The sequence below is a fragment of the Mustela nivalis genome (assembly GCF_964662115.1).
Source record: "Mustela nivalis genome assembly, chromosome: 17".
NCBI lineage: Eukaryota > Metazoa > Chordata > Mammalia > Carnivora > Mustelidae > Mustela > Mustela nivalis.
Genome location: NC_139036.1, coordinates 43,813,449 through 43,838,838, shown reverse-complemented (window position 1 = coordinate 43,838,838; position 25,390 = coordinate 43,813,449). Strand labels below are relative to the sequence as shown.

The 25,390-nt window shown below is 51.2% G+C and overlaps 1 protein-coding gene across 4 annotated transcripts; it reads left to right on the top strand.

Annotated features, from left to right (window-relative positions):
• Positions 1 to 3,955: 3,955 nt before the first annotated feature.
• PYY (peptide YY) lies at positions 3,956 to 25,018 on the top strand. 4 transcript variants are annotated; one of them, XM_082706300.1, is made up of 6 exons: positions 3,956 to 3,970; positions 19,352 to 19,455; positions 23,765 to 23,892; positions 24,249 to 24,436; positions 24,530 to 24,610; positions 24,774 to 25,018. In XM_082706300.1, the coding sequence occupies exons 2-6, from the start codon at positions 19,365 to 19,367 to the stop codon at positions 24,796 to 24,798; spliced, it is 513 nt and encodes a 170-aa protein (XP_082562426.1). In that variant the 5' UTR covers positions 3,956 to 3,970; positions 19,352 to 19,364; the 3' UTR covers positions 24,799 to 25,018. The 4 variants fall into 4 exon arrangements, with proteins under 4 accessions (XP_082562426.1, XP_082562425.1, XP_082562427.1 ...); XM_082706299.1 differs by lacking the exon at positions 3,956 to 3,970 and adding an exon at positions 9,099 to 9,212; XM_082706301.1 differs by lacking the exon at positions 3,956 to 3,970 and adding an exon at positions 19,008 to 19,056.
• Positions 25,019 to 25,390: the final 372 nt, after the last annotated feature.

Here is a 25,390-nt window from a genome sequence, read left to right as displayed (position 1 = left end):
CCTACTGTTGACCAGAGCCTTATAGAGAACACGAACAGCCGATAAAAATAAATGTATTTTCTGTTAGATGTCCTGGATGCTGTGTTCTTACGATAAAGTAAGCTAGAGAGAACATGTTATTAAGAAAATCATAAAGGATGGGGCACCTGGGCGGCTCAGTGGGTTAAAGCCTCTACCCTCAGTTCGGGTCATGGTCCCAGGGTCCTGGGATCCAGCCCCACATCAGGCTCTCTGCTCAGCAAGGAGCCTGCTTCGCTTCCTCTCACTCTTTCTCTGCCTGCCTTGCTGCCTACTTGTGATCTTTGTCTGTCAAATAAATAAATCTTAAATAAAATAAAATAAAAATATATAAAATAAATATATTTAAAAAAAAGAAAAAAGAAAATCATAAAGGAGAGCAAATATATTTACAGCACTGTATTGTATTTACCGAAAAAACTTGCGTGTAGGTGAATCCACGTAGTTCAAACCCGTGTTCTTCAAGAGTCATGGGTCATTTTATTTATCTGCTTTTTATTTATCTACTTGTTTCGGGGTGTGTTCTTGCTGGACCATAGATCCCTGGAAGGCAGATCTCGCTGCCTGTGCCTGGAGCAGGTGCTCCTGGAGTATGGGTGAGTGAATAAGAGGAAAGAATGGCCTCTTTGTGCTGACCCCCGGGGGCTGTGGGCGTGCAGGAAGCCAGGAAGAGCTGAGCCGTCTGGTCCAATGCCTGCGTGCGGATTGAGGGACGAGGGAGGGTCGGGATCCTCCCAATCTGGGGCAGATCCCTTATGGTCTGGTTTTTGGGGTCTGCGTTCCTGCATTCTATGGGGGGCAGGGAGACTGCGGGGCCGGGGAGTCTCCAACCCACGGATGCCCTCTTAGCTGAAGCTGGGGCTGGGCTGGAGATGAGGCAGAGACTGGGCCTCCGTCTGGGTCCAGAGGGACAGGGCTGGGGGAGGCAAGGCTGAGTCATGAAAGCAGCGGTTCCTGATGAAGTTTCCTGTCTCAGGGGCTCAGAGACATTCATTACAGCCAGGAGGAGAAGTAATTAAGCCAGAGAGCAGAGGGGTGGGGGAGAGGGAGGCCTGGTTTTCTCAGGAGGCTCCTGGTAAAATTAATAAGGGCAGAGGAAGGGAGGACTCTGCCCAGTCTGGGAATATTGGTGATAGAGCCGTGGCTTCAGGGCTGGAGTCACCCACGTATGTGCTGAACACCAAAGGAGTGGACACAGAGGCCCGAGGCATGTGTCGCTGTCCGGGTCCACGAGAGCAGCCTGAGATAAAGGAAAGAGTGCGGATCAGGGCCCCATTGGCCCGTGCTTTTGCCCCAGTGTCCATTTAACCGCTGTGGGACCTGGGGCAAGTTGCTTAACCTCTCTGAGCCTCAGTTTATCAGTAAAATGGAGCTAATAACACGGACCTTACAGGATTGCGATGGGGCACCAGTTGAGCACATGCTCAACGGGAGGCCGGGCATGCATGGACACATGTGGAGCTGGGATTTCAGAAAGAGTTGGTGGCAGTTGGGCACAAGAATCCATCCACAATTTGGTGGAGGGGCAGGGATGTGTAGGCTTCCCTGACAGCGGCCCATGGCTCTGAGTCCCGGGGCAGGCATATCAGCCCCAGGTATGGTTTAACGGACCCCTTCTCAGTGGTTTTTCTCCAGTTTCTGTGGTCCTTGCTATGGCCTTGCCATGGGAATGGTATTAGTCCCATTCACAGATGAGGGAAACTGAGGCTCAGAAAGACAAAATCAATGGGCTGTAGAACTGGGATTCCAGTTTAAGCCTATCTGGGGCCACAGTCCTCAAAGGATCGTTTCCTTTAGGCTGCAAGAAACCCAGTCTTGAGGGGAACCATGTGGAGCAATGGGGCCACCTAGCCTCCCCTGCAGACACCCTAAATTACCTGCACAGAAATGGGAACCTGGATAAAAGGTAGACACCTGGGGCGCCTGGGTGGCTCAGTGGGTTAAAGCCTCTGCCTTCGGCTCAGGTCATGATCCTGGAGTCCTGGAATTGAGCCCTGCGTTGGGCTCTCTGCTCGGTGGGGAGCCTGCTTCCTTCTCTGTCTCTCTCTGCCTGCCTTTCTGCCTGCTTGTGATCTCTCTCTCTCTCTCTGTCGAATAAGTAAATAAAATCCTTTTTTTTTTTAAAAAAAGGTAGACACCCCTCACTCTCACTCTAAGCCAGCCTTCCGAAAATTCTTCTACAGTCTCCTCTCTAGTGTTCAACATAGCGCTGATCACAGCCTGGACGACTGTGGGTGTTAGCACTGAAAAAAGCAAAAAACAAAAAACTTCGTCCCCTCCCCCAATTTTTTAATTGGAAAAAAAAGTATCTCTTTCTTTTAATTAATTTGTATTTCTTTGATTAATAGTGAGATAGAATACATATTTTTCACATTGATTAGTTACTTGTGTATTATCCTTGCTTGCTTTTTGAAATGGGGGTCTGGGTCATTTTTATTTTTTTTTTAATTGATTTGTAGGTACTCCTCACATATTCCAGACCTTAATGCTTCTTTGGTCATATATGTGATAAATATGTTTTCTTGAGTTTGAGTCCTGCCTTTTACTTTAGTTTTTAATTATATAGAGAAATGTTATGTTTTAATGTCGACCAACTTATACAATTTTTAATATATTCATTTTGTTTGTTTTTGTACTTAGAAGGGCCTTTTCTTTTTTCATCATAAAAGTCCTATCACCGGGATGTCTGGGTGGCTCAAGTAGGTTGGGCCTTCCGCTCCTGTCGTGATCCCAGGGTCCTGGGATCAAGTTCCACATTGAGCTCCTTGCTCGGTGGGGAGCCTGCTTCTTTCTCTGCCTCTGCCTGCCACTTTGCCTGCTTGTGCTCTCTCTTTCTGAAAAACAAATAAATAAAATCTTTAAAAAAAAATGTTCTATCACCACTTTCGTACAAGTTTGGAGGAGGAACAAAGTCATGCCCAGCATCACGGGACCTCATGCAACCAGAGTGGATTTAATTAAGAGCAAAATCGAGATTTAATGATCTGACCAAGTCCGGGTCTAGACTTCAGTAATCGATTTCAGTGACCTCAGTGCGGACTCGGTGCCTGACAGCCAGATGCCAGCTGTTTCCTCAGCTGTGCCTCAGTGCCCTCTTCTGGAACCCGAGGAGGCTGGACTAATCTGCTGGCTTCTCGGGAGGAGGTCCCTGCAGGCTCTGGGTTCGGACCGGCGCCAGGTTCAAATTCACATGCTGAGGTTTCCACCTAAGTAAGCCGTTTCCACCTCTGCGAAATGGGGTAGTCACGGTGCCTCCCCCACCCAGTGGTTGGAAAATTGTGGCGAAAATGGAATCAGATGATTCTCAGGCAGCCCTGAGCCCCAGCTAAGCCTCGGTCGAATGAGATACGAGTAGTACCAGTACTGGTAGTGTTAAGGAATTCCTGACCAGTCTCCTGCTCCCACCCATTGGGAATCGAGGTCAAAACGTGGGTCTCTGCCTGTGTCGCCGCCACCAGGGGAAGGAGGCCGGGGCAGATGGATGAGCTCGGAGCAGCCAGGGCTGGTGGCTGAGGCCGGGCCCTGGAGAGGAGGGACAGGGGGCGATGGGCGAGGGCGGGGGCAGGTAGCACGCTGATGCAGTGTGCTGGGGAGTCTCCGGCCTCCCCCGGTTGGGGCCCTCCTAACCGCGACCCCATCATATCTCCGGATCCGCGGGGCCATCGGAGGCGGGCAGGATGCCGGGAAGTGACGGTGCTCTCCGCTGCCTCCGGCTCTTATCAGCGCCGGCCGGATGAGCGCGGCGGGGCGAGGGGTTCCGGCACTGCTCGCCGCTGGCGTTGCGGGAGATAATGTGTTTGCGGGAGATAAGCGCGGCAGGCTCTGTACACAGACGCCACTTAGCTGTGCAAACACCTGCCGCTCGCCTCGGGCTGGCAGCCGGCGCAGGACCCCCGGGAGGGTGGGGCCGCGTGCGACGGTGGCGGTCACCTGCCAGCCGCCAGCGCGTGGGGTGAGCGGTGGGAAAGGGTGTGGAGTGGGCAGACCTGCGCGCCGGGATTCCCCTGCAGCCTCTGGGTCCCTGAGGGTGAGAGCTGCGTGCGTGTCCGCGAGGCACGGTGGGCGGTGGGTGCAGGTGTGTATCCGAAGGGGTCTTCTTGTGATGCGTGAGCCCCTGGGTTAACAGCCCTCACACCCAGCGGTGTCGCCTCCCGCCTGGCCTCAGGGATCTATGCAGTACTCCCTACCAGGTGTTGCCCTCCTGCCCACGGGGACAGCACGGAGACCCCGAGGGTCCCAGAATCGGGGGGGGGGGGGACGCGCTCAGGCCACCTGTGTCCTAGCAGGGCTAGGTCTGCGGGGCCACTGATCAGATTCCAGAGCTGGGAGCTAAGCTTGCAGGGGCTTCCCTGGGAGAGGCCCTGGAAAGTGACCACACCCTCTGGCTGCCTCCTTCATCCCAGGGCTGTCAGCTCTGCCCCCGAACTCTCCTTAGATCCCTGTTTTCCACTCCCAGCTGCTTTGAGGACCTCAACATGCTGTTCAACATGGCGCCACCGGCTTGGTGCCTTCACCACTCTTTTCCTTCTAAGGTTACCCCATGCCAAGGTTGTCTGAGGGACAGACCATCTTATCTAGGACAAAATGAACAGCTGCCCTCAGTACAGGGAAGCCTACTCAACCGACTGGTTAGAGGCATCCAAGTTGAGCCCAGCATCCAGCTTCAAGCATGTCTTACTGACATCTCATTAGCTTGGAAGACTGTCCAGTTCTGCCATGCCTGTTTCTGCCACGTGCCCAAATCTGCTTTATTTCCTGCTTTTGCCAGAAGCTTGGTTAAATCATCATCATCAGCATCATCATCATCATCTTCTTCTTCTTTTTCTTTTCTTTTCTTTCTTTCTTTTTTTTTTTTTTGGCCTGACTCCTGCCCCAAAGTCAGACCAAGTACTAGCATACAGGTTGTACACTGCAATAGAGTATTGAATCTCAGGGGCACCGTTCACATTGTAGACATGGAGTAGTGTATATGAGCATGCAGTGATCTTGCCATCAAATGTTTGGTCAGTAAGGGATCCCCCTTCTATGAAATACCACACAGGCACCCGGGGCCTTATGATAGGAGAATTAAGCAGGCAGTACACCCGGTTGGCTCAGTCCATGGAGCCTGTGACTTTTGATCTCTCAGAGTTGTGAGTTCAAGCTCCACGTTGGGCGTGGAGACCACTTAAAAATAAAATCTTTAGGGGCACCTGGGTGGCTCAGTGGGTTAAAGCCTCTGCCTTCGGCTCGGGTCATGATCTCAGGGTCCTGGGATCGAGCCCCGCATCGGGCTCTCTGCTCATTGGGGAGCCTGCTTCCTCCTTTCTCTCTGCCTGCCTCTCTGCCTACATGTGATCTCTGTCTGTCAAATAAATAAATAAAATCTTTAAAAAAAAATAAAAAAAAATAAAATCTTTAAAAAAAAATGACATTCACACAATGGAATATTATGGAAGATGCGAATGAACAAGATCCAAACACGTATAACAACAGGATGAACTTCACAAACCTACTGTGGAGGGTGAGGAGCTGGACACGAACACTTGCCACGTGTTTCCATTGATATGTTTGAGATAAGGGTACGTGATTACCCTCAGCAGGGCAGTGACGGGAAGGGGGGGCAAGAGAAGGACTTCTGGGGATGGTAACATGCTCTGTCTCTTATACCGGGTGCTAGTTACACGGGTGTGTTTAGTTTGTGGAAACCCACTGAGCTGAACATTTACAGTTTGTGCACAATAACGAATGGGGGCTATTCTCCTATTTAAAAAAATGTTGAAAAGTTTAAAACATTTATAGATGGGGCGCCTGGATGGCGCAGTAGGTTAAGTGTCTGACTCTTGGTTTCGGATCGGGTCATGATCCCAGGGCCTGAGATCTCAGGGTCATGATCTGACCCGGGGGTCAGGCTTGGAGTCAGACTCTGGGTTGGGCATGGAGCCTGCTTAAGATTCTCTCTCTCCCTCACCCTCTGCCCCTCTCCACCATCATGTGCTCTCTCACCCTCAAATAAATAATCTTTAGAAAAAAACATTTATAGAACCACCATTTGGATAAAAGTAAGCTCTCTGCCATGGACTAAGCTCTCTCTGGCCTGTTTCTTCCTCTCCTTCCTGTCTCCCCCCTTCCATCCCTGGGCCTCGTCTGGATGCCCAGGTCTTCATTTTCCCTTTGGTTGGCTAGTTGCTCAAATTGTGGGATTGTATGCAGATACACCTACAGTTTTTCTTGTTACTGTTATTAGAGAAGGGAGTGCTTTAAAAGGTTTTATTTTTTTCACAAACATGCTGTATAGGTAAGTGCAGTCCTTGTCCAGACGTCTTGTTTCCCCTTCAGTGTGTTGTCGTTGGGGATTATTAAGTCCAGCTGTGAGTGAAGAAAAACTCAATTTTATAAAGTCTCAACCTGGTGGCTCTCAAACTTGAGTGGTGTCAGAATCCAGCAGCGGCCTTATTAAAGCCCAGTCCCCACCCCCAGATTCTGATTCAGTAGTTGTCAGGATGGAGCTGGAGACTGTGTCTTTCTAACAAGTTGTGAGGTGATGTTGTTGCTCCTAATGTGAAACCACACTTTGAGAGTGGTTGCCAGAAACATACAAGGTCGTATTCTCTTGTATAAAAAGCCCAGAAGTTGGCAACCCCGGGTTGATGTGGTGGTGAGTTGTCAGGGAGCCAGGGCTTGTCAGGCTTTCCCTCTGGCTGTCTAAGATGTGTCCTTTGCCTTATGGTCCAACGTGGCTGCCTGAGCTCCAGCCATTAGGTCTTCCTCCAGCAAATAGAAGGGAGGATGAAGCAGAAAATAAAAACAAGAACAAAACACACACCATTATGGTGCCTTAAAATGCCTCGAATGACACTTTCTAGAAATTATAAGCATAGCTTTCATTGGCAATCCATTGGCCAGAACTTAGTCATATCTACATAACTAATTGCGAGAGAGGTTGGGACTATGTCTTTCTTTCTTTCTTTCTTTCAAATCAGGTTTCAGCTAAGTCTGAGGTTCTCTGACTAATGAAGAAGAGAGGAATAGATTTGGGGACAACCAGCAAGAGTCAGCGAACATATCCCAAGCCACCCCATCCGCCCAGGGCCAGGGCCAGAGGCCCAGGCCCAGCTGGTTAAGATTAGATGACCTCACATAAGGCAAGTCACCTTACCTCTTTGTGTCTCATATCTCATGTCTATGAAATAGAGACTCACTCATATCTACATTGCAACTCACATTTACTGAGGCTCTTCCCGCCCTGCCCCCGCCACCGGGATGGGGGCCACAACGGAGAGAGATAAGTCAAGGGCACTGTCTGCGAGGTGCCCACAGTCCAGAGGGCCAATGGATAAACAGCTCTGCCCTTCTGAAGCAGGGTGTTGGGGGCTATGCTTTGGGGAGCCCAGCCACAGAGTGGGAGTGGGTGACCTCTATGAATAACGTTTCCTCCTACCTTTACTGTTGCAGGAACAGATAAACATCGTGAGTGTGTGACTTACAAATAGCTAAGTACTTTGGAGAACGTGTGGCTTTTCTTTCTGAGGGACAGACCTAAACAGAGTGTCTGGGCAGTAACTCTCAATGCTGCCACGGCTCACCAGGAGCAGAGGGGGGTGACCTGGGGGAGAGCGTGGTGGGGGCTTCAAATATTCGTGGAGGCCATGGACAGTCTTCCTCAGAAAGACCATCCTTCACACAGATTTTGTCACACAACTTCAAGGGGTTCACAGATTCCTGAATCCCATCAAAGGACCCTGGTTAAGAACTTACTGTAGGGGGACAGCTGGGTGGCGCCATCAGTTAAGCGTCTGATTCTTAGTTTCGGCTCAGGTCATGATCAGGATCATGAGATCGAGCCCCATGGCAGGCTCCCCATTCAGTGGGAAATCGCTTGAGATTCTCTCTTTCCCTCTGCTTCTCCCCCCACTCATGTGCGTGCTCTCTCTCTCTCTCAAATAAGTAAAAAATAACAACAAGAAAACCCCCGAAAAACAAGCAAACAAACAAACAAAAAACCAGAGAAATCCCAAAAACTCTTATTGTAGGGAAAATCTCAGCTAGTGGTGGTTTTTAAGAGCCTGAGGTTCTGGGACAGCAGTTTCAAGAGGTTTTCCTGAACATTCTGGAGCGGGGACCACCAGCAGGAAAATCCCTGTGGCAGGGGCGGGAATGGCTCAGAGACTGGACTGTGGTTTCTGGGGACCTCAGAGCTGGGCAGAGGAGAGTGGAGAGCAGGGGGAGGTGAGGCAGGAGAAAGTGGCCAGAGGGGCGAAGGAGGAGGGAGGCGGGGAGGGCCATGAATGTCATGCCAAAGAACGGGCAGGTCTGTGGTGCCTGTGTTGGGGGTAGGTAGGCCTAGAATGGGCCTCAGGCCAGCATCCTCTGGTGGGGGGCAGTGCTACCTCTGCACCCACGTCCTGTCAGGTGCAAGGCTGTCAAGGAGAGTCACCCCCCCCCAAACCCTAGTTTCCGTGCAGCTGGCCTGGGTCTCCGTCTCTCCGGGGGGGCGCCAGCAGGGCGGATGGTGGGTTGTGTTCTGTTTTCTCCTCTCTCTGCTGTCACCTCCCTGCTGCCTGCATGGATGGCACAGACTGAGTCACACTAATGGCTTTCCGTGGAGCCTTCGGAACCAATGAAGCTGTTAACAAGTGAGGGAGCAAATGAGTCGTACTACTTATCCCTCCACGGGGGCCTACGGAGCAGGCCAGGGCTGCACAGGGGGCATGGAATGGAGTAGGGGTGAAGCCTGTTGCTTGGGCGAGGGAGGGAAGGCAGGGGGTGGGGAGAGGGAGAAGCAAGAGGTTCTGGGTAGGGGAGGAGAGGGCAACGTGTGGAAAGGGAGTTAGTGAGAGCTGTGGAGAGGGATGGGAGATGCAGAGGGCAGAGAAGTAGAGAGGGGAGCGCGAGGGGTATTGGGGTGGGGTCGGGGGTGAGGTGAGGGTCCCCCCAGGTGCTGGGCACTGAGGGAGGCAAAGATAGGAAGGCCAGGCTTTGGCCTTGAGGAGAGGAGACCACAGCTTGGATGGGGAGGGAGACAAATATATCCATGACTTTATTTATCAAAAGAAACCTGTGACCTGGGCTTTTTTGTTCCCTTTTTGCAGAGAGGCCCAGAGAGGTCAGGCAACTTGCCCAAAGTCACACAGCTGAGAAATGCTAGTGAGCTTCAAACCCAGAGCTGTCTGACTCTGGAATCCATGCCTTTCCCACTGCCCTCGGTTTTGCAGGTATGTGGAAGAGAAGACATGATGGGAAACCGCTAAGAACAGATTACTCTGGGTTGATCTAATTTGCCTCATTAATGGAATTACTGGATCGGGGGTGGAGGTGCCACAGGCTCCTTGCGTCTGGACTTTAGCAAGGCGCTTGGCAAAATCTCTCCTGACATCCTGTGGACACAGGGGTGACATATGGGCAAAGGGCTCAATGGCTGGAAGAATTTCTAATTGGATGTGGGGCCGATTCTAAAGGCAGTTGATGGCAGAGCCGAGGCAGTGACTCTGTTCTTGGTCCTGTTCTCCTTCACTTTTTTTTTTTTTTCTTTTTCCTTCCCTTGTAACTATATTCCATTATCCAAGTAACAAATGTCTATTTTGCTATCTATGGATAAGCAAAAAGGAAGAAAAGGCATCCTGAGGGGCACCTGGGTGGCTCAGTGGGTTAAGCCTCTGCCTTAGGCTCAGGTCATGATCCCAAGGTCCTGGGATCGAACCCCGCATCGGGCTCTCTGCTCAGCTGGGAGTCTGCTTCCCCCCCTCTCTGCCTGCCTCTCTGCCTACTTGTGATCTCTGTCTGTCAAATAAATAAATAAAATCTAAAAAAAAGAAATAAGAAAAGAAAAAAAAAAGAAAAAGCATCCTGGATCTTACTAAGAACGTTCGCCAAATAGTCTTTTCAACTTGCTGTAAGTTTCAACATTTTTGGAATGAAATGTTGGAGATAAAAAAAAAAAAACCTTCAACAACAACAACAACAACAACAACAAGCCCTCCACAAGGGACGCTGGGCTGGCTTGGTCTGTAGAGCGTGGGACTCTCGATCTCAGGGTTGTGAGTTCGAGCGCAGGTAACCCACTGTTCACATTTAGGGTGTATCCTGCCAATCGCTTTATTGCAAATAATGGCCATAAACTCTAGCATTTTATTGGGCATTTATGAGAGCTGGCCATGGTGCTGAGCATCTTATGGGCACCGTGTCATTAAATATCCTCATTTCCCTTTATGGGCACTTTTATGATCTACTTTCCACAGATGACAACGCCGAGGCTCAGAGATGACGTAGCTTGGCCACAGAGGCTGGGGGAGAAGATGAAGTGAGTTTGTACCAGGATTTTTCTGGCTTTGGAGTGGAATTCTGAGCTTCCACTAAAAGCTCTCTAAAAGCACCTGGACCCGCTCCCCCACAGTTCTCCCCTTCCCACCTCACCTCCTCCAGGGGGCTGCTTGTGCCCGGTGGTCATGAATCTTCATGCTGCTTCCCTTCTGCCTGTACGTCCCAGAGGTGGACCTCCCAGAAGGAGCAGACCCCAGTGGAACAGGACATTCTCACGGCCTTTAAGCAGCCATCTCCAGTGGGCATTTCTCATATGTTCCTTATCCAGGCAGATGTCTCAGTTCAAAAAGTGAGGAATTTATTTTATTTTTAACACTTAAAAAAAGAGATTTTATTTATTTATTTGACAGATAGAGAGCACAAGTAAGCAGAGCAGCAGGCAGAAAGAGAGAGAGAGAAGCAAGCTCTCTGCTGAGCAGGGAGGCTGATACAGGGCTTGATCCCAGGATCCTAGAATCATGACCTGAGCTGAAGGCAGAAGCTTAACTGACTGAGCCACCCAGACACCCCAATTTTTAACCCTTTTTGAAATCTTACTATTTTATCAGGAACTGTGTCAAGCTCTTTAGAGATAATAACTTAAAAAAATGATTCTGAAAAGTAACATACACTAAAATTGACTTTTTTGGTTGGGGAACTGTTCTGACTTTTTTTTCTTTTTAATTTGACAGAGATCACAAGTAGGCAGAAAGGCAGGCAGAGAGAAGAGGAAGCAGGCTCCCCACTGAGCCAAGAGCCCCATGTGGGGCTCGATCCCAGGACCCTGGGATCATGACCTGAGCCGAAGGCAGAGGCTTTAACCCACTGAGCCACCCTGGTGCCCCAACAGTTCTGACTTTTAACATGTGTGTAGATTCCTGTGGTCACCACCACAGGTCAGGGTTTGCAAGAGTTACGTCACTCTGCAGGACTCCCAGGCACTATCCCCGTGTGGTCATTCCTCCTCCTACCCCTATCTTCAGCAACTACTAATGTGCTCTTTATCACCATAGTTTTATCTTTTTGAGAGTGTCCGTAAATAGAATTCTACAGTGTGTGACCTTTTGAGACAGGCTTTCTGCATTCAGTCTGACGCCTTTGACATTAATCTAATTTATTCTGCATCTCAATGGTTCATTTCTCTTCACTGCTAAGTAGTAAATATCCCAATATATAAATGCACCATAGCTTGTTCACTCGGTCCCTCACTGAGGGATACTCAGATTGTTTTCAACTTAGGGCAATTATGAATAGAGCTGCTATAAACACTCATGAACAGGTTTTTTATTTTTTTTTTTAAGATTTTATTTATTTGACAGACAGAGGTCACAAGTAGGCAGAGCAGCAGGCAGAGAGAGAGAAGGAAGCAGGCTCCTTGCCAAGCAGAGAGCTCGATGCAGGGCTCGATCCCAGGATCCTGAGATCATGACCTGAGCCGAAGGCAGAGACTTTAACCCACTGAGCCACCCAGGCGCCCCATGGACAGGTTTTTGTGTGGACATATGTGTTCATTTCTCTAGGATAACTGCCTTGGAGTGGGATTTCTGGGTCATATAGGGTCTAAAGGGTTTCTGGTTGAACTGAAGAAGAAAATGGCAATGTCTTTAGACATCCATCTGACTCTTCCTTCACAATTCTTTTAGTGCAGATCTGCTGGTAGCAAATTCCCTTAGTTCTTCCTTTCACTGAGAATTTCTTTTCTTTTTGCTTTTTTTAAAAGACTTTATTATTTTTTTTAAATTTTATTTATTTGAGAGAGAGAGAGACAGCATGAGAGGGGAGAAGGTCAGAGGGAGAAGCAGACTCCCCGTGGAGCTGGGAGCCCGATGCAGGACTTGATCCTAGGACTCTGGGATCATGACCTGAGTTGAAGGCAGTCGCTTAACCAACTGAGTCACCCAGGTGCCCTTTAAGATTTTATTTTTAAGTAATCTCCACACCCATCGTGGAGCTTGAACTCATGCCCTGGAGATCAAGAGTCACATGGCTCACCCACTGAGCCAGCCAGGTGCCCTCTCTGGGGCTTAGAGTGGATGATTTCTCATGTGCTATCTTCAAGTTCACTGGTTCTTTCTTTTGTTATATCCATTCTACTATTTGATCCCATCCAGGGAATTTCTATTTTGGTTATTTTATCTTTTCACTTCTAAAATTTCCATTTGGGGGGCGCCTGAGTAGCTCAGTCATTAAGCCGCTGCCTTTGACTCAGGTCATGATCCCCGGGTCCTGGAATCGAGCCCCACATCAGGCTCCCTGCTCAGTGGGGAGCCTGCTTCTCCTTCTCCCACTCCCCCTGCTTATGTTCCCTCTCTCACTGTGACTTTGTTAAGTAAATAAATAAAATCTTTTGAAATAAAATAAAATAAAATTTCCATTTTGTTCTGTTTTTATCTTTAATTTAATAGCTGAGACTTTCTATCTTTTTATTCATTTCAAGAGTATTTGCCTGAAGCATTTGAAATAGCTGCTTTGGGGACACCTGGGTGGCTCAGTCGGTTAAGCATCTGCTTTTGGCTCAGGTCTTGATCTCAGGGTCCCGGGATCAAGCCGCCCCCCCAGACTCCCTGCTCAGCCAGGAGCCTGCCTCTGCCCCTCCCTCTGCCTCCCTACTCCACTCATGTTTTCTCTCAATTGCTCTCTCTCTTTCAAATAAAATTTAAAAAATATGGAAAGAATAAATAAAACAGCTGCTGTGAAGTCTTGGTCAAAGAAATCCAATCTATGGGTCATCTTGGCATTTGCATCTGTCTGAGTTGAAGGTTCTCCTGGTTCTTGTATGTTGCATAATGCTCGCTTATATTTTGAAAAAATTATGCTGTAAGAATCTGGCAACTGTCAGAATTCTCCAGAGAATGTGGGCGATTTTGTTTTAACAGGGGAACTCACCCAGGTGGCTTCAGGCTCTGAGTCCTCACTGGATTTCCATGAGTGATAGTTTCAAGGTCATTTCAACGTCAAAGCTTTTGCACTGGGGTTCAGCTCGGTGTCTTGTGTGAAGTGTCCAGTGGCTAGTCTGGGACCTGGGCGGTGGTTTTTCCTTGAGTCCAGTCTCAAAACCGTAGGCTCACTGCTGGAGACCAGATCCATTTGAGTGCAGCTGAGGGGTAAACTCAGGAACTTGTGAATTTGGTGAACTTGCTCTTCCCTGGCCGTGATTTCCTTCATGTCCCTCATGCCCTGGGGCTTCCCTGCTTTGTTCTCCAGCAAGAAAACTGGGGCTTGATTTACCCTGCCCTGCTGCACACTCCCTGTGACCGTGACCGTGTTCAGGCTCACCCCAGCCTCTGGGGAACACAGCTCTTTGATCAGAGGGGGATGTTCCCTTCCCTTAGAGTTTAAGGTATGCATGGCGGGGGGACTTACTTTTACCACTACCACTGCCGTAAAATTCTGGGGGCCAGGGCAGGAGCGAGTGCAGAAGAGAAACCCAGGGGCTGCACTACTCTTTCTGAGTGTTAGGCCCCCCTTCTCCCGGTCTCCAGGCAGAACCAGGGCAGTTCTGCTGGCCACCTCTCTTTTCATTGCCGTCCTCGTTCTGGCTTCTGGGCTGTCTTATGTCCCGGCTGGGGGCCACCAGAGGAAATGGGGATGTCACCACCTGTTCAGCAGTGCTCCGAACTCTGGCTTTCTTCCTCAGTGTGCCCAGTGTGCTTGGCTTCTCTGACTCCCCACATGGCTGCTCCACGCCTCGACGTTCAAGTTTTATATCTCCACTCAGTGGGAGAGACGGGGCAGCCTGGCCTTACTCCGTCTCATCTGGAACATAATCGCTTTTAAAAAATTGTCACAACTGAGGGCCCCTGGGTGACTCAGTGGGTTAAGCCTCTGCCTTCGGCTCAGGTCGTGATCTCAGGGTCCTAGGATCGAGCCCCGCATCGGGCTCTCTGCTCAGCAGGGAGCCTGCTTCCCCCTCTCTCTCTGCCTGCCTCTCTGCCTACTTGTGATCTCTGTCTGTTAAATAAATAAAATAAAATCTTAAAAAAAAATTGTCACAACTGGGGGCGCTGGGTTGGCTCCATCAGTTGGGCATCTTTGGCTTTGGGTCATGCCTTTGGCTTGGGTCATGATCCCAGAGTCCTGGGATCCAGCCCCATGTGTGTGTCTCGGGCTCCCTGCTCAGCAGGGAGTCTGCTTCTCCCTTTGCCCCTTCCCCCACTTCTGCTCTCTCCCCCACCTTGCTTGCTCTCTATCTTAAATAAAAAATTTTTAAAGAATTAAAACGGTCACAACTGTACGAAGTAGATACTGTTGTCATCTACATCTGACAGATGATGAGACTGAGGTTCACGGAGGGTGAGTAATTTGTCCAAGGTCACACAGCTTGTAAGTGGCCAACCCCATCCTCCTGGCCCTGGGAGTGCGTGTCCTCAGTCCCGAGTTCTGCAGCCTCAGAGGCAGGTGCACGCTGTCCCTGCGGAGCAGAATGAGGTCTGGTCCCCCTTATGGTGGGCGGGGCCCCATATCCGCCACCGCCCAGCCTGCAGGGCGGGCAAAGGGAGGGCGCAAAGTGCAATGGGACAAGAATGCACTGAGGAATTGTACACGTTCGTGTGTATGCACGCTTGTATATGTGCTTGCTAAATCGTGCAGCCCATGCCTGTGAGGGGGTGGATTCATTCGCTTAGCAGAAGTATTGATCCCCACGCCCAAACGCGCCCCATAGCATCCCCCACCCCTGGGGATACATCATGAAGAAAGCAAAGACCCCTGTATTCTAGGAGTGTCTCCATCTCTTCAGGCACTACAACCAATTACCATAAACTTGGTAGCGCTTAAAAAGCAAAATTTATTTCCCACAATTCTGGAAACTGGGAAATCCAAGATTAAGGCACCAGTAGATTCAGGGTCTGGGGGTTGGCGGAAGGGCTGAGGGAGCTCGCTGGTACCCCATTCGCCGGCCCTCATCACCTCATCATGTACCAAAGACCCCGCCTGCTGAGAGCACCACCTGGGGTGTGTGTGTGTGTGTGTGTGTGTGTGTGTGTGTGTGTGTTAGGATTTCCACATGCGACAGTCGGTCTGTCGCAAGTAGGCAGACAATACACATAATAAATAAGTTATTGTGTGGTGTGATAGAAAGTGGGAAGTGCTGTGGGAGAAAACAGGACAGGAAAGGAGCATCAGGAGCGCTGGGGCAGAGGGTTGGGTGTCTGTTTATTGACAAAGAAGGACCCCTGCGATGTATCCTCGAATGACAGATAAAAGCCAAAATGCCTTCTAGACTGCATATCCCATTTTTAAAATGTACGGATCAAAATGTGTTCTACAAGCCTATAGGAGGAGGATGCCCCCTCACCTGTACATTCCATGTGGTCCCCTCTAGTCCCGGGAGCACACAGTAAAGTCAAGCCCTCTCTGACGAATTCCTTTGTGGTTACTCCCCAATTCCGAGACCTGCTGCCCGTTCGTAGATCTGCACTGCTCTGTCTCCAGACTTCCAGAGAGCGATGCAAGTCACTTGTGCTAGGAAGCCAAGATTTCCCACTCAGCCGCCTGTGAGTTGGAAATTCTCTTCAAGGAGCCGGAGATTCCCTGGAGATTTGGGGATCAAGACAAGGGTCAGATACTGACTTGCCCTCCCGGTGCTTCCATTCCATCTTCTGCACGAATGGGGCGAGTCGTGTTTGCAGTGAAGACTAAGCGAATATGTGAAAAGGCCTGGTGTTTTGACAGCACTAGAGAAATATTGATTCATTATTTTGGTTCTGTGGGTGGCACGGAGTTTTGGTTGACTGGCAGACATCCAAATGGGTATGTCTGGGACCAGAGATGATATAGGTCAGGAGCTCAGCAGAGGAGCAAGTGACCGGGATCTGGGGCTATTCGCAGAGGGGGGCTGTGGCATAAGAAGAATATACATTTGGTCTTTGTCCCCAGTTCCCGATGCAGAGCTCCTAAAAGCCCTTGGCATTTCCTGGGTAAGAGGAGCATCTTTTAGTTTTAACGAGGGGACTCTTGGTGAGTGGGCCCCTAGATACCTTCAGGAGGGGGGCTGGTCATCAGAAAGACCAAGCCTTGATGGGAAGCCTGGAACTTTCAGCTCTGGTCCCCCATCTCCAAGGAGGGCGGTGAACCACAGCCCTGCAGGACAGGAGCTCCTGCCCTCGGGACCCTTCCGCGCCTTGCCCCGTATGCCTCTCTATCTGGCTGCTCATCTGTATCCCTTCTAACGTGTTTTATAGTAAACCAGTAAGTGTAAATAAAGTGTATTCCTGAGTTCTTGGAAATGTTCTAGCAGACTATCCAACCCAAGGACGGGGTTACAGAAGTCCCGGATTTATAGCCTCTTGGCCAGAAGCACAGGAGGTCCAGGGGTTTCGACAGCATCTGGAGTGGGGGGCAGGACTGTGGGACTGGGCCCGTGAGTGGCGCCAGCTGTGCTCACCTTAGGTAGTTAGTGTCGGAATTGGATCAAACTGCTGAGGGCCTGCTCGGTGTCGGGAGAATCAGAGACGGTGGTGGAGGCAGGAAAACACCACTGAGTTGGCTAAAACTGTGGGGGAAGGTGGGATCCTCGTGGTGGGGACCATGTTTCCTAGGCTCCCTCCTAGTAAGGAGTGTCCACGTGACCAAGTTCTGGACACTGGGGTAGGAGAAGTCATGTGTGCAGCTTCCCCCATTAGATTTTGAATTTTAAAAAGATTTTATTTATTTGAGAGAGAGAGAGAGTGAGAAAGAGCATGAGAGGGAAGAAGAGGGAGAAGCAGACTCCCACCAGAGCTGGGAGCCCAATATGGTACTTGATTCAGGGACACCGGGACCATGACCTGAGCCGAAGGCAGTCATTTAACCAACTGAGACACCCAGGGCCCTCCCCCCCATATTAGATTTTTTCTTTTTTAAAAAGATTTTATTTATTTACTTGACAGGGAGAGACGCAGCGGGAGAGGGAACTCAAGCAACGAAAATGGGAGAGGTTAGAAGCAGGCTCCGGGCCGAGCAGAGAGCCTGATGCGGGGCTTGATCCCAGGTTCCCGAAGGCAGCCGCTGAAGGACTGAGCCACCCCGGCGCCCCCACCCACCCCTATTAGATTTTTAAAAGGAAAATGCTCACCCTCTACTTCTTCTTTACTCATTCCCAGGAACTGGCAGTGAATGTGGGGAGGTGATCCCTCTTCTGCCATACAGATGAATGCAGCTATCTCGGGGTAACAAGATAGAAGGTGCTGGGCTCCTTGGGGGTCAGAGCCACTACCAGAGCCCCCACCTCTGGACCATCTGCCAGCTTGGACCTTTGTAGGAGAGGGAAGCCAACCTCCTCCTTCCTCCTCCCCTCCCTCCCCTCCCCTCCTCTCCCTTTTCCTTCCTTCCTTCCTCATTTCCTCTTTCTTTCTTCCTTTGTTTGTTTCTTTGTTTCTTTCTTCTCTTTCTCTTTCTTTCCCTTCCTTCCTCCCTCCCTTCCTCCTTCTTTTTCCTTTGGTCTCTTCCTTTCTTTCTTCCTTTCTCTCTCCCTCTTTTCTCTCTCTCTCTTTCTCTCTCTCTCTCTCTCTCTCTCTCCTCTATGCTGGGCATGAAATGCAATGCGGGCCTTCAACTCATGACCCTGAGATCAAGACCTTAGCGGAGATCAAAAGTTGGATACTGGGAGCTCCTGGGTGGCTCAGTTGTTAGGCGTCTGTTTTCAGCTCAGGTCATAATCTCAGAGCCCTGGCATCGAGCCCCACATTGTTCTCCCTGCTCAGCAGGGAGCCTGCTTGTCCCTCTCCCACTCCCCCTGCTTGTGTTCCCTCTCTCGCTGTGTCTCTCTCTGTCGAATAAATAAATAAAAGCTTAAACAAAAAAAAGAGTTGGATAGTTAACCAACTGAGCCACTCAGGCGCCCCTTTATTAGTTCTTTAAACTATTTAAGTGATATATACAATCTATAAAAACATTCAAATTCAAACTATACAGAAAGTAGGTAAACTGCTGGAGAAGTTCTTGCTTAGATAGAAGCAGGACTGGGTCACTGGCCGGTCTTCAGAAAAAGCTGGCCCAAGTGGGCAATCATAAAATAGAAACAGAGGGGCGCCTGGGTGGCTCAGTGAGTTAAAGCCTCTGCCTTTGGCTCGGGTCATGATCCCAGAGTCCTCGAGCCCCATATCGGGCTCTCTGCTCAACGGGGAGCCTGCTTCCCTTCCTCCCTCTCTGCCTGCCTCTCTGCCTACTTGTGATCTCTGTCAAATAAATAAATAAAAATCTTAAAAAAAAAAAAAGAAACATATATGACTTTGTTAAATCGTTTTGACTTCAAACCTATAAATGCACATTTAAGCCTCAGGCTGTCTTTGAGCTCTTGACTCGAGGTGTCCTTGTCTTCCTTGCATTAATCACTCCCACAACCCATCACCTGTTATTTCCAGTTTCCTTAAATGGGGTGAGAAGATAAGGACACAAGTGAAAATATCTGGTGTAGAAGCCACCTAGATTTTTTTTTTTTTTTTTTTTTTTAGAAATTTCTCCAAAGAATTTCTAGTTACCCTTCACACCTCATTCAACATTTCTGCAATTCTCTGGTCGGTTCAAAGCAGCCAACTTAGTTTTCAAGGAAGTGATTCTGTGCACTCACATTTCATCAGTTTGTGTACTATTTAATTGAATTATGTGATAATAGGATTATGGGATTATAGGATTACAAAGACAAGTATACCTGGCTGAAACGAGGTGAGAGATCCAGCTGACTCTTGGTAAACAGGCAGCCCCGACACCGGACACCTGACACCCTGGGATGGGGGGGGGCGGATGGGGGGAACCTGAAGTACCTGCTCTTTGAGACCTGGGGTCAGAACGCTGTTGTTTCCCGAACCTGTTTTTGTACATCCTGAGTACAAATGGTTTTACGACGGATGGTTTTATATCTTTAAATGGTTGGAAAAAATCAAAAGGAGAATATTTTATGGCCTGAAACGGATGTGGAATTCAATCTTTGATATCCACCAGTAAAGTCTCACTGGGGTGCAGCCCCGCCCCTTCTTTGTTTGTTTGTTTGCATAGTTCTTAGGAGGCTTCTGTGCGACAGTAGCCAAGGTGAATGGCGGAACAGAGACTAAAATATTTACTGTTTGGTCCTTTACAGAAAGGTTTGGCTGATGCCTATTCTAGAGAGAAGCCTGAATCTTGGGATTGCACCAGGCCACAGGTATCTGTCACCGCGATTTCCAGAAGGACCGAGGACTTGCGGTAAGGGAAGCTTCTCTAGGGCAACTCCGGCCATCCGAAGCGAAAATCCTTTCTCTCTTGGCATTCCTGCCTCCCAAAGCCGCCCCCTTGGTAAAACCAGGATCCATGGTGTGACAGTTTGAACCATTTCTTATTGACCTCACTCAGTCACCCACGGTCCCCGTTGTCCGTCACAGGGCTTTGTACACAGTGACAGATCACGAGAAGGAGAGGGTGGCCCCTGTCTGTTCCCCTGCCATTAATCTAAGCAGATGACAAAGCTTCCTTGAATGCAGCTGATATCTTTTCAGACAGGCGCCATTGCTCCGCGGTGTCAACGGGTTATTCCTCATTCTCTGCTTCACTCCGTGCAAATGGCCAGTGTTTTTAGGCAACAGGACATTTGTATTCATGACAGAATGGACCCACTTGCATTTTGAGATGTGCCGTCGTGGTAGCCAATATTTTCCAGGGCTATGGCTGGGAAATCAAGGTGGCATAGAGAATTTCACATGGGCTAATATATGCGTAGCCTTAACCATCGGAGAGCAGAGCAGACCGATCTGCTGCCTAACCACCATTGACATCCATCCATTTTCCACTGTCTCCTCCAGGGGATTTTTTTCCTAGCTAGATGCAAGACTCAGTACTGTCTGGATATAACTAGGCATTGTCCTTAGGTGACACGTGTGTGGGATATCTGCACCCGTGAAGAGTGTATGTGTGTGTGTGTGTGTGTGTGTGTGTGTGTGTATGTCTGGGCCACCATCACGTTTTGGCTGGATTACTGCAGTGGGTTCCTAACTGGCTTCTCTGGTTCTGACCTTGCCCTCCTACAGTCTGCTCTCAACATAGCAGCTGGGATGCTGCCTTTAAAACCCAAGTCAGGGGGCCCCTGGCTGGCTCAGTGGGTGGAGCAGGTGACTCTTGGTCTCAGGGTTGTGGGTTTGAGCTGCATATTGGGTGTTGAGATTACTTAAAAAAATAAAATCTTTAAAAATAAATGAAAAAAAAATAACACCTAGATCCAATCATGTCACTCCTTGGACCGAAGCTCTCGTGTCATTCTGAGCAAAAGCCAAAGTCCTCATAGCAACCTACGAGGCCCGACATGGTCCAGTCCCCTGATGCCTCCCTAATCCTCTCCTTCTCACTGACCCCACTGGTCACTCCACTCCAACCACATGGACCTCCTCGCCATCCTCAAACTGTGAAGCCCACTCCTACTTCAGGGCCTTTGCACTTGCTCTTTCCCCTGCCTGGAACATTCTTCCCAACATAGCCTCATGGTTTGCTTCCTCACTTCCTTCAAATGCCCTCTCATAAGTGAGGCCTTCCACAACCACCCAACATAAAATAAGTTCCGCACACCGCAGTACTCTTTCTGCCTTACCCTGACTTTTCTCCATAGTACTTATCATAATCAGACATGCTACATGCTTTCTTGATTGATTTTCTATTTCTTGCCATTAGAATGTAAGTTTCACGAAGGCAAGGATTTTGCCCCTTTGTTCACGGCTCTGTGCTTAACATAGTGCCTAGGAGAGAAGGGGCTTAATAATTGCCACGTGGCAACCTGCTGTCCACAGAACCTTGGGCATGAGGCCTTGTTGAGGGTGGAAGGCAATGGCCTAGCCCTGCCCAGCACATGGTAGATCAAAGAGAGCCCCTGTGTGTGGGAAGTGGGGGACAGTGGGCAGGCAGTGGGATGGGGGAGAGAATGCTAAGCCGCTGGAGATGTGTGCCATGGGTCATCCTATCTTGAGGAGTGGCCCTGGAGCCCCCCTGGGCAAGGGGAATGCTCAGCTGGGGTCCCAGTTCCTGGCCTCCCTGACCTCTGGCCTTTCTTGGCCTCCAGTTACTAGGTGTTCTGAGAATGGGGATCAAGGACAAGGGCGCCCCCGTGATTCTGTCCCCCTTGCTCTTTGAGGACAAGTTGGAGGCAGGTGCTGGTCCCAAGTCTACAACAACAATTAATTTGAAGTTTCTGCTTTCACAGCTATCAGCCCCCCACCTCCCAAACACGTCTAATAGCAACTGAGTCATGGGTCAATGCTGGTGGCGCGTACGTGGGTGGGGGGTAACTGAGTGCATTGATCGAGGGCCGAGACGTCATCCCCACTAATGAACAAGTTAATAAAGTCTTCACTGAGGAGGTGGTGATTAATGAACCAATCAGCTTGCCCTGTAATTGGGAAGTGGAGCTGAAGGGCGGGGTGGGCCCGTGGGAGGTTTGTAGGCTGTGGTGGGCCGGCTGCTGTCTCTCTCTCTCTCACAGTCACTCTAAAGGCAAAGAGGGAAGCGACTATTTTAGGGGTTGTACCTTGAACCCAGGCCTTCTGCCATACCTTCTGGCTTCTCTACAGTTTCTCCTCTGCTCCCGTCTGTCCTCAAAACCGCCCCCCCCCAACTCCCCGAGGAAGGAGAGGCCGCCAATTCCCTTTGGGCACTTTGCAATCACTGTCCTCTCTCTCTGCCTGGGATCAGTACACCAGAAACCTCTGTCATGACCCCAGCCAGGGCTGCAGAAGAGCAAATGGCTCCCACTCTCCACATCCTTGTCCCCGTTAGCCTGCAGGGGTCCTTATCTAGACTCCGACCCCTGGGATTACAGCTGTTCCAACCAGCTCCCTGGCTATTGCCTTGCCGTCTGCTCCCCCAACTGGACCCAGACTTGTCCCTCTGTTTTCCTCTCTATCTCTGTGTCCTGGCAACTCTCCAGACTGGGGCTCTGCAAGGAGGGTGCTGGGCCTCCTCCCTTAGGAGGGGGCTCCCTGGTGATACGGCTTTGCCCCTCCCCGAGGGTATGGGGATCCCCAAGGGCATGGCCATGACTGTCCTCTGAGACTGAGGGTCCTGGAGAACAGGGCTGTGCACCTGCCCTCAGGTGAATGATTTTTCTTCTCCCTCTGGTTATAGAGTCCATGTCCCCTCTTCTGCCTCCTTGCTCAGCGTGCTGCCCTGGCCTTTCCTGGGATATGCAGGGCCCATGGGCCCGACTGGTTGATAAGGTGCCTTTCCGGAGAGTGCAGGTGATTGAACCTATAAAAAGGTGATTGAGGGAGCCCTAGATTCTCCACCTTGAGAGAGCTCTAAAAATAACACGGCCATCTGTCCTGGGGGGTGGAGGGGCTGGCGCAGAAACAAGATGGCGCCTCCTGCCCTCAGGGGCTGATGGGACACAGGGAAGCCCTAGAGGCTCTGGCCAGGCTGGGAGAAAGGGAGATGGAAAGGGCTTTATGGGGAAGACTCCCTAACAGCCCTCTTTTCCCAGTGGGAGCAAGTGGGCCTGATGTGGTTGGCCTCTCAGATTGGGTAGCAGGCCCCCAAATTAGACTCCCCTCTCCTGCTCCCACGCCCAACTTCTGAGCTCCCTGGTGATTCCTGGTAGTGAGCCATTCTGCCCCTCAGTGGAGAGGGCCTCTTCCTGGGGTCTACCCCAGCACTTTCCTCTTGTTCAAATCCTCGGTTCCCTCCTCTCTCAGACCTTCGGTTACCTCATCTGTAAAATGGGTATAAACTCAGATCATTGGGTTGTGCTTCGATCCTGTATGGTTCGTGCACAGTAGGTGCCTAATAAACAGAGTCCCTTCCTCTTTCTTTCAAAGGTCCTGGGGGAGGATCTTTGCCCCAGAACCCAGTGGAGACGGAAATGGCCTGGGGACAGTGGGCCTGGGTCTGTGCGTGTCAGGCTGGATGCGCAGGTGGCCGACTCAGGTGCTTCTGGGAGAGGGGACTGGCCTCTGCCTCCTTTTGGCCCTCTCCCCAGATCTTTATCAGAGAAGGGACATAGTGGGGTGTCCAGACAGACCTGTCCCCTAGGACATCATAAACAGCGTGTCAAGAGCCCAAACCATAGCTCCTACCCCACCTCCAGTAGAAAGAGGCTTTCCCTGCTTTCCCCGCGGGTTCTGCCTCCCTCAGCCCCTCTCCAAGGAATTGCAGAGGGAGGGCTGAAAAGGTTGACTTTTCCGTGGACCAGTCACGGGTCTCATGGGGGGAGGCAGTGTCAAGCCTATGCCCGTCCTTCCCACCCATGGGTAGACTAGGGAAGATGGAGTCTTATCCCTGGTCCCAGGGGCTGCCCCAGGAGTCTACATGCCAACATTCCACTTCCTGGGGAGGCTACACCCTGCTGTTGGGGGGCTGTGGGGGGAAGATGGGTTTCAGGAGCTGTCCAGGGTCTGAGTCTGAGTCTGATCTCCAGGAGACATCACGCACTGTCTGCGTGTACACTCAGCGATCTGGTGGGGGTGGAGGCAAGGAAGAGGAAGGGCCCTCCCCACCTCTCCAGCTCCCCCTCCCCCTCAAACTCCCCCTCCTTTTCCAGGCCGAGATATAAGCCCCGCAGGGAAGGCGCTGAGCAGAGGAAGAGGCCACAGCCCGACCTGCAGCAGTCCAGCCCTTGGGACGCCTTTCGCCGACCACTTGCTCATCCCTGCTTCCGGAGCTGTCGCCGTGAGTGGCCCGGGAATGGTCTGGTGCGGGGGATCCTGGGCTATTTGGTGGAGAAACTGAGGCTGGGATGGTGAACATTGGGGCTGAGAGGCCAGCATAGCCCTCCGCTTCCAGCTACCGTTCTGGGCAGTGCGAATGGGAATTGGGGAGACCGGCAGGGCTTCTGCCTCTCTGAAATACAGGGAAATCGAGGCAGAGACAGTGCAGTGCCCGAGAACACACAGTGAGCCGGTGGCTGAGCCTTGGTCTGGCAGTGGCCCTGCACAGGCCGGGGAGCGTGGGCCCGACGGCAGCCTCAGCCTCCCGCAGTCGGTGTCAAGGCCGGGGATGACCCACGATCCCTGCCCCTGCTCCAGATGGTGACGGTGCGCAGGCCGTGGCCCGCCGTGGCTACAGTGCTGCTGGCCCTGCTCGTCTGCCTGGGGGCGCTGGTCCAGGCTTACCCCTCCAAACCCGAGGCTCCCGGCGAAGACGCCTCGCCCGAGGAGCTGAGCCGCTACTACGCGTCGCTGCGCCACTACCTCAACCTGGTCACTCGGCAGCGGTGAGTCGGCGGGGCACGGGGTCCCCGGGGCTCCAGCCCTCCGCCCAGGGGCGTGCCCGTGTCTGACCCCGCCCCCTCTGGACCCGCCCCCAGGTATGGGAAACGCGACAGCCCCGAAGCAGTCCTCGCGAAACTGCTCTTCCCCGACGACGAGGACCGCCGGGTCAAGACACGGTAAAAGTGTCTCCCTGCCACCCACCCCCCGACACACATCCCGTCCCCCAGTGCTTGGCCTGGGCTGCGCGGCCCCACGGAAACACCTAGGGCGTTCCCCCAATCTAGCCTCCCCAGATCCGAGGTCGGTCTCTCAGCGATTCCTTTCCGTTCCTTCCTACAGGCCAGAAGACCCGTACATGTGGTGACGACCTCAGGGGCTCCTGGGAGATATGCTAACTACACCGACCTCATCTGCATGGCTGCTCCTGATCCCGGAACCTGGGTTCCTCTCCCTGCCTGCTGCGCCTGGGGGGTGGGTGCGGGATGGGGGTCTTTGTTCCATTTCTCCGTGTCCTCAGCCCCTGGGCTGGAGGGCTGTGTGTGGTCTTTTCCTGCTCCCCTAATAAAGAGCAAATTTCACTGAAACAGAATGTGTGCCTTTGTATTTCCTTTCCCTTCTCCCTCTTGGAGGTGGCATCCGGAGGGAGGGAGGGTAGAGACACCAGTCAGGAGAAGACGGGGCACCGCAGACAAAAGCCTCCCCAGGACAAGGCTGGGACAGAGTGGGGGGTGCTCTCTGCCCCTTCAGCAGGGGCAAGGAGGATGGAGCCCAAGCAAGGGACTTCTGTGGCACCTGCCAGTGGGGCAGGATGAAAATTCTTGACAAGGGGCAGGGAGGAGCAGGAAAAATAATTGCGAGAGAATGGGGAGGGTGGAAAGGAGCTTGCTAGGCAGCCTAGGAGAGCAGATGGAGACAGAGGTGCAGGTGGCTGGAGGTGTGGGCTCAGCATCAGTCTC

Bases quoted from the DNA above. Each gene is read 5' to 3' on its own strand.
- PYY (XM_082706298.1), top strand. From the start codon at position 19,186: ATGTGGAATTCAATCTTTGATATCCACCA. The intron at 19,215-19,351 runs GTAAAGTCTCAC...GGTCCTTTACAG, and splicing joins TCAATCTTTGATATCCACCA to AAAGGTTTGGCTGATGCCTA. The intron at 24,611-24,773 runs GTAAAAGTGTCT...TCCTTCCTACAG, and splicing joins GACCGCCGGGTCAAGACACG to GCCAGAAGACCCGTACATGT.